This window comes from Eumetopias jubatus, unplaced genomic scaffold (assembly GCF_037043125.1).
Source record: "Eumetopias jubatus isolate StellerSeaLion01/CBP00866 unplaced genomic scaffold, mEumJub1_p1.0 scaffold_13, whole genome shotgun sequence".
Taxonomy (NCBI): Eukaryota; Metazoa; Chordata; class Mammalia; order Carnivora; family Otariidae; genus Eumetopias; species Eumetopias jubatus.
In genome coordinates this window covers 9168352-9183743 of record NW_028274819.1, presented here as the reverse complement: position 1 = coordinate 9183743, position 15392 = coordinate 9168352, and the positions used below count along the sequence as shown (strand labels likewise).

Below are 15392 nucleotides of genomic sequence, written 5' to 3'. Positions count from 1 at the left end.
AACCTGGTTGCCCTCTTGAAGTGGGGGCCTACCCCCATTCTGTTCAGGAGTCTCCATTAGTTCCTTCTTGGTGTTTCATCAAAATTCCTTAACGGATGGTTTGTTCTTTTTTATCCTTTTAAAGACTGATTTATTTATTCTTGGGGGGGGAGGGGCAGAGGGAGAGAATCCCAAGCAGATTCTCTGCTGAGCGCAGGGGGCTGGGCGAGGGGGGGGGGGGGGGGACGCGGGCCGGGAGGACTTGGTCTCATCAGATCATGACCTGAGCTGAAATCAAAGGACTGAGCCACCCGGGTGCCCCAGGATCAAGTCTATTTTAATCCCTGCATCCTTAAAGTGTCTGGCACATAGCTGGCATGCAAATATTTAACGAATGATTGTACTATATATGCTTAAATAGCAAACAATACAGAGCAGACACTAAGAACCTCTTTTTCTACTGCATCACAGTGTTGGGCGAATGCCAGGACAGTAAATGAAAATTTCCGTATCAGCTCAGACTTGGTAAAAAGCCAGAAAAGTAGTGCTCAATAAGTGTAATCTTGATATTAGTTGTTTTGTTTTTTAAGCCTCTGCTCAGTTTTTCTGCGCAATTTTCATACTCATCAAATTGGGGGTGAATGGTTGCAGCCCTATTTGGGCACAAAGGGGGCTTAGGAGGTTACCAGATGGGTGGCTCAGTCAGTTAAGCACCTGCCTTCGGCTCAGGTCACGATCTTAGGGTCCTGGGATCCAGTTCTGCATCGGCTCCCTGCTCAGCAGTCTGTTTCTCCGTTTCTCCACCTCCCCCACTTGTGTGCACGCTCATGCTTTCTCACACAAAGATAAATAAAAAATCTTAAAAAAAAAAAAGGTTACCAGAGACCAGGCATTAACTATAAATAACCATTAAAAATGATTAATTAGCGGGCGCCTGGGTGGCTCAGTTGGTTAAGCGACTGCCTTCGGCTCAGGTCATGGTCCCGGAGTCCTGGGATTGAGTCCCACATCGGGTTCCCTGCTCAGTAGGGAGTCTGCTTCTCCCTCTGACCCTACCCCCTCTTGGGCTCTATCTCACTCTCTCTCAAATAATAAAATCTTAAAAGAAAAAAATTAATTAGCTCTAAAACTGACTTTAGGATGCCTGGGTGGCTCAGTTGGTTAAGCGACTGCCTTCAGCTCAGGTCATGATCCTGGAGTCCCGCGATCAAGTCCTGCATCGGGCTAACTACTCGGCGGGGAGGCTGCTTCTCCTTCTGACTCTCCCCCATCTCATGCTCTCAGTCTCTCAAAGAAATAAAATCTTAAAAAACTTAAAAAAAATAAACTGACTTTAAATATTCCAGAGAATGGGCAAACACTGAAATCAAGGATAGCCTCTACCTATACAAAGCTGTAAGCTCCCGGGGTCTGAATCTGTGTCCCACAGAGAGAGGAGTTAGAGCAGGATCTGTATCTTTTATATCACTATCTTTCAACACACTGGTTGTGAGCCTGTGGCATCTCAGCCTTAGTAAGTGCCTGGCCATTTATTAGAAATTAGTTAGGATCAGTTCAGTGCTAGCAACACAATAGTGCTTTTGTTAAAGTTACCTTCTCATTCTCCAAATTTACTATGAAGTAACCCCCATCAACCATCTTCCATGGAGTAAGGCTTTTCCTAAGTGGTAATGACTCATTAATAAACTTATTTGGGGTGCCTGGGTGGCTCAGATGGTTGAGCGTCTGCCTTCGGCTCAAGTCATGATCCCAGAGTCCTGGGATCGAGTCCTGCATCGGGCTCCCTGCTCCTTGGGAGCCTGCTTCTCCCTCTGCCTCTCCCTCTGTCTCTCATGAATAAATAAAATCTTTAAAAAAATAAAAATAAAAAAATAAATTTATTTGGCCCCCAAATGGAACCTTACATTTAGCTTTAAGCATCCAACTGGTTTTAGTATAGGCCAAGTACAGAGAGGTCATGACTTACAATTTATTTTCTTCTACTCCAATGGCTCAAGCGCTCAGTGAAAGCAGGCCACTAAGGGAGCTAACAACCCTCAAGTGAAGGCATGGCCGGCTCCCAAGTGATTTGTAGAATAGGAAGGGAAGAAGAGCCATGCAAGAGGAAAGCCATTGTTGGTTGGACCCAGTACAACTTGAGAAAGCAGCATCAACAATCAGTCACTCCCCCCAGATGACACACTCCGCCCCAGTCAGTGCAGCCACAGGAGATAGGGTGAATTCAATCCAAATGGTTATTTATTCTAAAACTGGAAGCTACTGTGCCTACATTTTCGCCAGGATGTAATGAGAACAGGGGAGGAAAAAGTTACAGATGTAAACAATGACACAGTTACATTTTTTTTTTTTTAAACGGTAAAACCCTTTTTTACTGGCCACTTCCAAGAATGCTTTACAGGTTGTGCAAAAACATTTACAGGCTCCATGTGGTGTGCGTTTCCATCTACAACAACTACAACAGACGTCTGATAAAACACTAAACAAACCCTCTAAGGAAAACAACGCTAGGGATCCCTCCTGGTAACCCACATCTCCCCCCCTTAACATCGTTTTTTCACAATAAAAAGACATAAACAAAACCCAGACATCTACTGTTGTTGTAAGTGATCTCTTGGGTTAAACCAACAAGGATGTGGCAGTTTCACTCTCCATCCATCAGAAAAACAGCTTTTTTTTTTTTTTAAAGATGACTTTCTGGTGTCAGAAATTAACAGCAAGTCCCTCCCCTAGCCCTCCCCCACCCCCGACGACCTCCAAACGGCTTGAGTTTTGGCCCCCCCGCCCCGAGGGCCCAGCATCCACAAACCACGTCGGAGACTAGAGAGAGATGCTATTCGCTGGAGGACGGAACATTTGGAAAAGAGATGGCAACTTCGGCCTCAGATTCGATTTTCTATCGTTACATAATCTTGCCCTACGGGAATTTCTTTGGGCTCCAGTTTTTACCTCCGTGCCTCACACTACGAGCAAAGCTTTCTCAGGCTCCCTTAATAAGTAGTTAGTGGATTACAGCAAAGTTCATGCAATCACTCCACCCACTGCCACACGCAAATCCATGAGGGCACAAGGAAGCAGGCACCAACAGAAAGGACATCATTAGGAGCAAGCCGACGTCCTACCAGCACCCCTCGCCAGTCTCGGGGGCAGAGGTACTTGAGGGGCAGAAGGGTGTATGGGTCAGGGGTGACTGGAGGACTAGGGTGTGGGCCTGCACGCCTAGAGGAGGGCTGCATGGAGGGAATGATGGCCAAGGGAGAGGAAGGTCAAATCTCAGCACAAAATTTTAACCCGAGAACTGCCCAGGTGAGGAAACGGCAGTGAAGCCTCGGCGGGCAGCCCAAGCCGGGCTGTACGTGGTGTTTGCGGAGTAAGCTCTTGGCTGACACAACGCTGGGCGGGAGGATGACTTACAAGTGAAGCGCGGAGCGCTGAAAGAGCATTCCCGTACACCCCCCCCCCCGATTCCTGAGCCCAGCCACCTAAAGCTGTTTGTCAAGAACTGGGAGGGTGTTGGTAAAGTCACAAACAAAAACTATCCCAACTGAAGTCTCTTGGCTAGAGGCCTCTCTGGGGACACGCAGGGACAGCACCCCTGGAGGAATCCGGTTTCAAGGAAGTCGGGAGGGGGTGCCCCCTTCTCATGCACACGGTACACACACTCCCATTCTCGCTCTTCCCCTGTTTCGGCAGCCCCACTGAGCTGCCTCCCACCCCCCACCCCCCTCCTATCCACTCTCTACCTGTGTATCAAAAAAACCAGCAGGGCTTGTGCCCTCCACATTGTATAAAATAGTTGCTATTCTCAGCACCTGGGCCCCGGAGCCCACACCACAGGATTCACCTATATACATATCCTGCTGCAGCAAAAAGAATCCTGCTTCGTTTCTGTGTGAGCTGAAACCCTGAGAACCGTTCCTTCTCTCGCACTAGAAGAGGACAGATACTCTAACAGAGATGATTTCAGAGACTTCCCGCCTGTCTCGAGCTTGGAAGACAGAGAGTAGAGACTGGTAAAATCACAATCTTCAGGCTGAAGGCGGCAATGCCCTTCTCCCTCGAGGTTCTGTAGGAAATTCATTACGGGGCGCACAGAGGGAGGAAGCTATTCTGCTCTGCGGTCACGAACAGTCCCCGTGCTTCCTTGGCCTGGGAATGCCATCTAACAGAACCACCCAACTGGTAGTCTCCGCGCCTCAGCCAAACAGCACGAGGCACGGGGAAGTGGAGACAGGGACACTTTGGCCTCCCAGCCCACCAGACCAGATATCCCGAGAGGGAAAGGTCGGTAAAGAAAATACAAACGGTTAGTTGGTGCAAGTGATTGATAAGAGCCAATCGTTTATTTTCACTGCCCCAGTCACAAGCTGTCCGTCTGTCCCCGCTCCTGCCTGCTCTGGAGAGAGTGCCCTCACATGCGTGCCCACCCTCTCCGCGCCACCTCATCACTCTCCCTTCCTTGGCTGCCAGGCCAGCTGCCTCAGAATGTCAGAAGGGTGACATTTTCAGTTCTTTTCCTGTCCAACCGCAGGATATAGGACAGGCAGCCCTAAGTGCCACTTTCTGCGCAAATGTTTTTTGATTACAAATATCTAACTAGGTTTGAAATGTTTTATAGAATAAGACAATATTCTTTTCAACAAACTTTTAAAAAAAATGTACAGTTTTGTTGTTTCCGCCTCCCCCCTCCCCTGCCCCCGCTTGCGCACCCTCCCCCCCCACCGCCCCTCCCCGGCAGCTCAGCCCCACCCGAACAGCCCCTGTTTTCCTTGGTTGTGTTTTGGGGGGTGCCTGGCACCCCTAGAGATTCAGCTTCACGGCTGACAGGCGAGAACAGCAGGGGCTTCACCGGTACCCTTGGTAACCGTAGTAGCTCCTGTAGTATCGGTCTCTGTCCTGGGGGTGGTGGTAGTAGTAATTCTGCCACTAGAAGAGAGGGGAAACCCCGTCACTCAGAGCCACAGCTGGCCAAGGACGGAGACGCATGACACTCGCTCCTCTAGTCCTGCCACCCCCACTCTCTCTCCCCAGAAGATACTCACATCCCGATTGTACTGTCTGTAATAGTCTCTGTATCTGTTGTACTCATAATCTCGCCCGTAGAATCGATCATAGTCCCCCCTGTATCGATCGTAGAAATTACGGTAACCCTGGGAAAGGAGGAGTGAAGATTTATGGCTTGTCAGGATCATGATCCACTCCTATCCCATTTTAAATGAGACACACGTCATAGCTTGGTGTTATCAACACGCTTAATCTTCCCAGAATAAATTCTTCCAGAGGAACACATTAAATGGGCAAAACCCTAAGCCCTGAGAAAACAGCCCAAACCACTCTGCTCCCCCAAGCCAATAGGAATGGCCATCACAACCCAGAGGGAGGAGCAGGAGGAGAGCTGCACTCACCCCTCTGTTTCCAGACTGCCCCCAGTACTGCTGCCCGTAGGCCCGGTTGTCGTAGCCTCGGCGCTGCCCGCCCACTGGAAGAGAAACGGAGAGCGCGCTCAGACAGCTGGCGTGGGGTCCTGGCTCCACATCTGGGTGGAAATCAAAAAGTCGGAGCCAAAGGCAATTCTGGGAGAATAGGAAGCCTGCTTCTGTCAGGCTCACACAATGGCAATTAAAGCACCAGCCAGGAGCTTTTTAAAGAGTCTGAAGGGGGAGGGCAGAGGAATAGAGACACAAGAAAACCAAGCCACCTTGCTTTTGAAGCTCCCCAATTCCTGCAAAACATCTAAGATGGCAAAAGGATACATGGCAGAGTTAGAAACAGGAGTAAAAACTGCCATTCGTACAAACACGGACCTTCAGTCTTGGAAGGGACCCCAGATATCCTATATCCTGGATGCATTCTTTTATACCAATGAAATCAAAGTCTAAATACTAAGCTCGTAGTCTACGGGAGGAAGTTGGTATTCCCAGTGCCTAGCGCACAGCAGGCACTCGAGAATTTTGTTCACTTATACACACACACCAACATTTTTAAAGGGCAGTGAATGCACACTGTGGGGTTCACTGACAAACAAGACATTCAGGAGGGGAATTAATTCTACTATTAGCCTGACTTTGTAACCCCCCAAAATTACTGAATAACAATGCATTCACTCTCTGGTCTACACAGCTGGGTTGATCCAACAGGCAAAGCAGCAAGAAACCTTAAGTTGAGAACCCAATTTCATTGCACACATCCTTAGGCTACACTGCAACAGTGAGTAGGAAACAAAGTGGGGCACTCGTATGTAAAAATGAAAACGACACAGAAGAGAAGGTCAAGCACCGCTTTTCAAGGAAACAAGCATTCCTTAAGCAAAAGGAAGGATTATGGGAAATTTGGCTAAGATCAAGTGAAGCATAAGAAGGTGGGGGTGCAGGACATAGGAAGAACGAGCTCCATAAAGAAGATACTTCCTTACTGCCTATGACTTGACTGGGTGTCCTCGGACTCTGCTGGGGATCCCGCTGTGCGCAGCACCAACAGCACACAGAGGGTGGGGGCTGGCAGGTCCCCAGGACTCACCGTAGCCTTGGCCTCGGCTTCGGTTCTGCCGGTTGCGCTTGTTTCGATTGTTTCGGCGGTTTGTCCGCTTCTCGGAAGGGGGCAGCAGCTTCCTTGCCTCCTCCTTGTACTTAGTGACAATGGGCTGAGCTTCCTCCTTCTCCAGCTCCCCGTATGTCACCTCATCCATGTAGTCGCATTTTTCAGGCAGAGAGAAGTTGGCTGTAAGAGGAAGAGAGAAGCTTGTGAGACCTGGAAAGGGCACGTATGTGCAAGAGCTCCCCATGAAAAGCCCACTATGGGAAAAATGGGATTTTATAAGCCTCATCTACCAATGCACGCTAAAGTGCTGGGTGCATACCCACTCACATTTAAATGGACAATGCACTTTCCCTACCAAAAGTGTTTCCCCAAACTGTAACAGCCCCAGGCCAATGGCTATCTGCAAAGTACATTTACAAGTTCTCAAGTGTTCCAGAATAAATTAACAGTGAATTGGGTTGAAGTTTCTTATCAGGGCAGATGCAGGTAGCCAGAGGCTAAAAATAACTGAGAAACTTGTGGTGTTGATTAGATAAGACGCTGAGAAATACACTTTTAAGAGAGACTCCATGAGAAACTGACCCAAACCAAAAGGACTTACTTATCTAGATGAGGGGAACAGGAAACAAAAGAGTACAAGGGAGCTCATTTACTACCTGCGCACGATGTGCCAGCACATGAGCCGACTCTCTAGACATCAAGGTCAAGGGCTGGGTCTCAGTGGAAGTCAGCTCAATGGGGCTCTCTCGATTCTAAGATGAATCCAGTTAGCCCTCAGCTTCACAAAATTGAATTAAACTCCTTCAAGTGCCTGAATATCAGTTATGAACTGGCAGCGTTCATTCTGAGTTAACTTGGAGACTCCAGCTCTTAAATGTGTCATCGGCTCCCAGGCCTGGGCATTATCATAACTCACAGAGCCAGCAGTTGATAAGACAGGCAGAATGCCAGAAGGTGAAGGCAGCAAGGGGGGAAATCACACTCTGAAGGGAACAACTGGAAGTGCCATCAATCAAGATGGAGATGCTATAAGGCTTTGGATCGCATTAAAAATTTCGGGCACATACCAAAAATCAAACCAAAAGCACAGTCCTAATGTGATACTAGAAAGCAAGGTATACTGATGAGATTGTTCACTCCAAACACCAGAGGTTCATTTGAACCGTAATAATCTCCCCCCTCTAGAATATAAATTCAACGAAGGCAAAGCTTCATTTCACTGACTATTCCCTATGCCTAGAATAGTACTGGACAAACAATAAACACCCTTGAAGCTTTTACTAAATGAATAACTGACTCAGCAAAGCTTCTGCCTTGAGTTTTAATCACCCTGGGGTCTATCACTACCTCCCTTTTTCTATTTTCTCTGAAATGAGTCAAGGAATTACTGCCTCTCCAGTCACCCTCCTCATTCATTCATCTACAAGTGCTCATACCTATTAATTTAGTCTTCAGATTTACACTTTTTTTTTTTTTTAAAGTAAGCTCTATGCCCAACGTGGGGCTTGAACTCATGACACGGGAGATCAAGAGTCACATGCTCTACTGACTGAGCCAGCCCAGCACCCCCAGATTTACTCTTTAGATGTGGAGAAGCACTCCAGATGCTAGGAGGTGCTAAGAGGCCCTGGAAAGGTGTGGATGGACCAAGGACAGGGTCCCTAACTTGTATCATGTTAGCCCACCTTTCATCTCCAGCATTATAGACTCAGGCACATCATCTCCCTCCACTTCCTTCCTCAACTCCAGCCTCTTCTTCCAATCTTCCTCATTAGGAACAACCACCACCACTTTCCGAGAGAAAGTCTTGAACAGCAACAGCTTCCGCCGTTGGCCAGAGTTGTACACATTACACTAGGGACAGGAAGGATAACAGATGTTTTAGGAATAAAAATTGCCGCTCATATGTAACCAAAACACTTACTGAGCATCTTTTACAAGTGAAGCAAGAGATTAGGGATCTTACAGACACAATTTTCTCTAATTCTTAAAATTCTACCTAACAGATATCATCCTGTTTTGCACATCAGAAAAATTGAGACTCAGAGACCAAGACTTCTCTGAAGTCATAAACCTAGTAAGTGGTGGAGCCAGAAATCCAAACAAGCTCTTCCCATTACCTCTATTACGTGTTTTATAGTCTGGGTCCATACACTCTCTGGTAAAAACACTGATAAAAGACATCTCTGAGTTCAAAAAACATTAAGACCACAATATACCACGCGGTCATAATTAGTAACTTGGTTCTGATCATTAATTCAGTCTCCCTCTACATGTGCACCCCCTTGGGACTGTAAGCAATTTTATCAGATAATTCTTCATCTTTGGACCTTCTGTAAAGCTAGATTTCTTTCTTTCCTTCTTTCGTTAAGTAATCTCTACACTCAACGTGGAGCTCAAACACACAACCCCAAGATCAAGAGTTGCACGTTCCACTGACTAAGCCAGCCAGGTTTCTCAGGTTGTTGTTGTTTGTTTGTTTGTTTCAACGTTTGAACAATACCTGATCAAGAATAAAATTCCTCTTTGTCCGGGAAGCAATCTGGACCAGCTTACTAAGGCACTGGGAGGCTTGCTGAACTAAAAGGTCTCTGCTTTTGGGATCCATCTCTGGCTCCTCAAGCCCCTTCATCTGATGAGTTTGAGAGTAAGTGAAGAGAAACACAAGAAGTTATGCAGCAAGTTAAAACCCAAGAGTCACCGGTAAAATCCACCTCTTTAAATGCCACCAAAACTATCACAGTAGTTCACTCCTATTCCTCAATGCTGTGAACATACATTGTCCATTTTCTAAAAGTTATTTCCAGTCTTGATCTGGATATAGTCCAGATTTCACCTGCTTTCAGCAATTTGACAACACTTAGCAAAGGAAAAAAAACCTACTTTAAACGTATACTGAGAATTCATTTCTCTATTTGTGGGACTCTTGTTCTCAGACAATTAAAAGACCCAACTCCACCAGGAAAAGGTTATAGGCATTTCTTGGAACCCTCAGAGCAAATACCACGGCTAACCTTCCCTAGCAACTCACCCTCATTTGATTGAGCACAGTCTCAGCTCCCAGGACATTGTATCTTTTCTCAGGGTTTTCTTTTGCGTATTTCAGTGCCCACTGGGTCTTTCCAGATCCAGGCAGTCCTACCATCAGAATCACCTGTAAGTAAACAGAACCAGGAATATCACTGAAAACTAGAGAAGGATCATGTTTACAAAGCCCTATTTAAGAACATCATCACCTGCCCCAGTTCGGTAAAGCTTTGAGAAGAAACTTTAAGAAAAGCCTGAAGACCAACCACTCCAAAGCACAAGTACCAGGGAGTTTCTGCATGTTGTTTGGCGTACCTCACACTCCTCTCTGGTCTTGGGAGGGACTGCAGTGCGCACACGCTCCTCAACAGGCACAGCATGAATGAACACAAACTCTTCTGGTGGTGGGAAGAAGGGCTCCTCCTTCTGACCAAAGTTTAATTCTACAACACAATTTTTGCAGAGGACATGGGGTAGGAGGGCCCGTTCTGCCAGGGATTCCTTGTTGATCCGGAACGCCACACCTAGGTCTTCACCGTTCTTGGAAAAGGAAAGTTCTACTTCTTCAGTCTCAAAATTCTACAATGACAACAAACAAGATCATTTATGACTTACAGGATTCGAGACATTAAATCTTACAATTTAATTTTTTAAACTCAGACTGCTGAACACAATTAAGCAAACAACGCATCAAATGCACAAAAGACAGGAGCTGACAGGAAGCAAACTGAGGGGTGCCTGGGTGGCTGAGTGGGCTGAGTGTCCAACTCTTGATCTCAGCTCAGGTCTTGATCTCCGTCATGAGTTCAAGCCCCACACTGAACTCACTGATATATTCCAGACTTTACCTGCTTTCAGAAATTTGACAACACAGCAAAGGAAGTAGGCTCCCGCCTAGCATGGAGCCTACTTGGGGGGGAAAAAAAAAGGGAAGCAAATTGAATTCCAATGCCCTCTATCCACTCCTTGCTCTGAATCCACAACTCTTAGGAGCACTTACAGCAAAGCAGCCAATGACATCATTCTCCCCAAAAGTCTGGCCAAATTCTTCAAACTGCCCATTCTCTGCCTTGAGTCCTCGTCCATCGAAACCATAAGAGAATTCATCCTCACCTAGAACGGTGAACAAATTAGTTACCTACACCCAAACTTCCCATGGAGTAAGCAATATAGCAGCAAACACAAACGATTAAGTTAAAAATAACATTACCAAGCTGTGGATGGGAAAAATCAACAGACCATCCAACTCGAAGGAGAGAAACCTCTGTGCAGCCTTCTTTCATTGGGAGATTCTGGGTTACCTGGCCAGGTCAGAAAAGGAACTCTCAGATACTCTAACCAACTCAGGAGCAAACTCTTGAGTTAGAAAGACAAGACTTGCATATAAACTGAAAACAACTATCACAACTCAACATCAGAATAACAGTTGTCAGGGGCGCCTGGGTGGCTCAGCCATTAAGCGTCTGCCTTTGGCTCAGGTCATGACCCCAGGGTCCCGGGATCGAGCCCTGCATTGGGCTCCCTGCTCGGCGGGAAGCCTGCCTCTCCCTCTCCCACTCACCCCGCTTGTGTTCCTGCTCTTGCTAACTCTCTCTCTGTCAAATAAATAAATAAAATCTTAAAAAAAAAAAAAAAAAAGAACAGCTGTCAGTGAACTTAAACCAAAGCCATAGGGGTCAATTTCTTGGTTACTGGAGCTAAGGTTACCATTAAAACATGGTGCCTTTTACTGCATTAATAAAATACTGGTGGGCAGGAACCCAAAACACAGTTTAATAATGAGTAATTTAATAAATGAATGGTCTTAATGAGCTGCATATACTACCTTGGCCTCAAAACAGACTTTCCCCTTTGTCACGCCGTAAGTACTCCTTGCCCCAGACCAAAGGGTGGGGAACTTCTCTGAGAAAAGTGGCTGCCCTCCATAGCGGTCTTTGCTCACTTGAAAATGGAGATCCGAGGTATCTGTTAGAAAGAAGCAATCTGTTTATTCCAAAGCTCAACACTTGAAAGCCACCAACAGAATACAAATATACCTAGTTATCAAGAACGGATACAAAGTCTCCGGGTGCTAAATCTCTTAAAAAATTGCAGGCCATGGAATTTTAATATTCCAAATCATGTGTGACTGGCTGAAAACCCCAACCTATCTGCCTTATACATACATGTGTCCAGGTTCACGAGAGTCTGATCCTCCTCCTCATCTTTTGCCTCTTCTTCAGGGGGTGGTGGAGACTTTGAGCTGTAGGTGTGAGAGAAAAGCGAATAGTGTATCCAAAGCCCTCTTCTTTGAGGGGTGTCTGTGTCTGTAAAATGTTTTAAACGATCAGTGAGTATAAAACTCGAGCAGACAGCTTCTTTCAGCAAATGAGAAGATTCGATCTAAAACTTATGCCTATAAAAACCTATTCCATTTTCAATCCACCCCTCTTTCCAAACTCTCCAATCAACATCAGGTATACCAAAATCAGAGCAGACACTCCTTTCAATGAAAGGGACTGTTTCCCTCACCGGCTGTGGTAAGCCTCCTCTCGGAATTCATAGTAAGCTCGGCCATGTTCATCCTTCTCATCCCGCTGTCTCTTTACCCCCCGCCGCTCACCATCTGAGCCTGCTGGTTTTGACTTTTCACTATCTTGGTCATCTCCTACAAAAAGGAGGGAAAGAAAATCAGCGGTTTTCATTTTGGAATGTAGAATAACCTCAGAACCAATAGCAACTAAAGGGGGAGCTGAGTGTCTAATCAGAACAGCCAGATTATTCCTACTGCAGCCACAGAACGTTTCATTTCTAAAGACCATCTTCCTGTCATTGGCTGGTATTTTATTTTAGAAAAAAGAAAGGATGGACATTATGGGCTAATTACAGTCAAGCAGTAGATAAAAACTGGACAATTTTTACATTCTAAATTTACCTGCTTAAATCAGGTCAAACTTGCAGATTTTCCCACCAATATGACATCTTTGAAAATCCCCTAAGTCTTTAAAACACTTCATAGATTTAATTTTGATTCTTGTCAGATTTGGATGTAAGCTGGACACTTAATACACATTTCCCAACACCGTTCCACAGCTTCACGATACAGACGCCTCAGTATGTGTGTGTGCATTTTAAAGAGTTTGTCTTTCTAGCTTAGGATGCACAGCCATTCACAGCTTTTACTTATACAGCAAACAGACTCAGGTATGTATACACAACTATATTTTTATCATAGGTTTTTACTGAAAGTCGCCAAGAGCAAACCATTAAATCACAAGTGACCCATAAATAATACTGCATCTTTACTGCACGTAATTTGGGGCAGAAAAGTGTTGTCATATATTTAGCAACATTCTCTGCAAGAGGGGAAACAATTGGAATTATTCCTTAGGCTTTGTTAGTTTGCAACACGGAGATTTTTCATAGTAATTTCTTTAAAGCAGTCCTTTATCTCTCAATCTTTTTTATCTGCTATTTCGGATACACGTTAAGTCAAAGGTTATGTAATGGGATTTTTGTTGGAGGACACAGAACAAACAATCTGTAAGTTGCATGTGACTGACTTAGAATGGGTTCCAATTATACCATGATTACTAATAGCAGCTTAAAAAAAATCTGTTATAAAAACTAAGGCAACCCACTTCATAGTAAGACTTGGAAGCAGCTCCAGTTTTCTTGCCTACTCTGACAGACAGGTATGGATCAGTTCTAACCATCCTACCACTTCAAAAAGAAGAAAGGTCACTAACTCCCCAGGGCGATTCTACACATTCTCTTCCGAGGTTACTCAAATGGAGCCAGTAACACCTCAATCATTTCAATTCAGGAAGTCAGGGATCTAAAATGTAAAAGGCTGACCAAATGTACAGCAAATCCACAAATTTGCCCATCCACGGACCCAGTGGGAAGATTAAAATTTAATCATAAGAATTCAGGCAAGATAAAACCAAGAGGTTGGCTGGTTCTAAATGCACTAGATCAAGACCTTCTCTTCACTAGTTAACTATTAAACTCCACACCCTCACACACCACAGGCTGCTAAAGCAGGAGCAAGGTTAGATTTCCAGACTCACTGTGTGGCTCAAGCTCCAGCCAATGGATGGAGCGAACTTTGGCGAACTTAGCTTATTGCTTAATATTTTTAAGGCGGAAATGTCAATAGTCAGGTAACCCGAAGGCCAAAACCTCCAATAGTCCGGTCTGGCTGTCGGTGTAATCGCCAATTTCTCAGCGCATTCCCGCTTTAGGAAAAGATAACCAGAACCGCGGGAGGCTGCTCCACAGGTAGCTCACAAGCAGTTTGCATGCAAAATCGCTCACTTCCATCCACTACCACCAAGGAACCGAGTTAGGCAGGAACCTCCCTCCTGCAGAGAGCGGGGCCACCAGAGGCAGCCAAACCCCCCAGAAAGGTGGGTAGAGAATGAAAACCACCTCCCCTGGGGAGTCCCACCAAAAGGCGACGGGAATCTTGCGCTTTCGGGCAAGTGAGAACAAGGATTCGGACCCCGCGGTGCACGGCTGGGTGCTGGGTCGGGGGCAGTTTGGAGCCCGGCTCCGCTGCCAGCTCCTCACCCTGTTCCTCTGCGGCCTTGTCACCCGGCGCCTCGGATCCCGGCGTCTCGTCCCCGCTCCGCTCCTCCGGCTCGTCTTCCTCCCCCTTGCCGGTGCCCTGCTCTTCGCCACCATTTACCCCACCTGACCCGGCCGTGGCCTCCTCCGCCGGCTTCTCGGAGGCATCAGGCTCGGCCGCGGCCTCCATGGCTGCCGCCTCCGGGGGCTCCGGCGGCGGCTGCGCGGCCTGGCCCGAGGCCTGGGCAGGGGGTGGCTCTTCGTCCTCGTCCTCCAGCAGCGCCTCCTCGTCCTCCTCCTCCTCTTCTTCGTCGTCGTCCTCGTCCCCGCCCGGGCCACCGCCCGACGCGGCCACAGGCCGAGGCTCCGCCTTGCAGGCCCCGCCGGGCCCGGCCCCGCCACCGCCGGCCTCGTCCTCGAGCATCTCGGCGTCCAGCGCCTCCTGCAGCCGCTGCGCCAGATCCACCTTTAGGCCGCGCGAGTCCAGGCCCCGCCGCTGCAGCTCCGACCGCAGCTCGGTCACTTTCAGCCGCTTCACCTCCATCGCCGCCGCCTCCTCCGCCTCCCGCCGCCTCCTCCCCTGCGAACCGTCGACCGAGCCCGACCGCGCAGGCGCCGCCGCCGCCGCCCGCCTCCGCCTCACGCGCCAGCACTGAGCCCGCGCGAGCGAGCGCACGCACGTACGCACGCAGGCAGCGAAGGCCGCGCGCAGCCTCCGCTACGTAGTGTTTGTTTCTCCCTTCTGCTCCCCTCCCCCTTTCGCCTCACGGAGCCCAAAACAACGCAGCGGGGAATTGCTTCCCTTACAGCCCCCTCGGTTCCCCTGTCGCGGGCGGGCGGGCGCGCGCCGAGGACGACGCACTTCCCTCCCCTTACCTCCCGCCCCCTCTCACCCCTGGGCCAATCGCCGCCAGTAGTTTCACCGCGCAGCCGCACCGGAGCCGGAGACGGGGAAGACTGGCTACGGTTCAAGTGCCTCGTAGCACGGAGGGGTGTGCGCGCCCGCCTTCCCGTACTTCCAGCCGCGGGCTCTGCGCAGCCGCCGGGAACTCTCTTCCCACACGCCCCTCCCACCCCGTCACCACCCTTACTCCCGTCTGGCTTCCGATAGCGCTGTCGTTTTAGGGCTTGCTTGCTAGTCTTTCTTCTCTACTACCTATATGTGCAGCAGCTTCTTGAGAGGGAAAAAAAAAAAAAAGCCAGGAGGGAAGCTGTTGCACCTTGAAAGCCTACTAGCGATTGTCCTTCTGCTTAGTACGCAAAGTGCTTCCCCAAACCAAGGAATATACAGTGACCCCCGG

General features: G+C 47.9%; 1 protein-coding gene across 2 annotated transcripts; it reads right to left on the bottom strand.

Annotated features, from left to right (window-relative positions):
* Nucleotides 1–4705: 4705 nt before the first annotated feature.
* On the bottom strand, nucleotides 4706–14946 carry HNRNPUL2 (heterogeneous nuclear ribonucleoprotein U like 2). 2 transcript variants are annotated; one of them, XM_088017983.1, is made up of 14 exons: nucleotides 14095–14946; nucleotides 12052–12187; nucleotides 11706–11782; nucleotides 11366–11505; nucleotides 10751–10841; nucleotides 10541–10653; nucleotides 9856–10119; nucleotides 9545–9667; nucleotides 9017–9145; nucleotides 8199–8367; nucleotides 6493–6693; nucleotides 5382–5512; nucleotides 5019–5126; nucleotides 4706–4902 (listed from the first exon to the last, which is right to left on the bottom strand). In XM_088017983.1, exons 1-14 carry the CDS (start codon nucleotides 14633–14635, stop codon nucleotides 4822–4824), a joined length of 2304 nt encoding a protein of 767 aa, XP_087874109.1. In that variant the 5' UTR covers nucleotides 14636–14946; the 3' UTR covers nucleotides 4706–4821. The 2 variants fall into 2 exon arrangements, with proteins under 2 accessions (XP_087874109.1, XP_027973761.2); XM_028117960.2 differs by having other exon boundaries at nucleotides 5382–5455; nucleotides 14095–14945.
* Nucleotides 14947–15392: the final 446 nt, after the last annotated feature.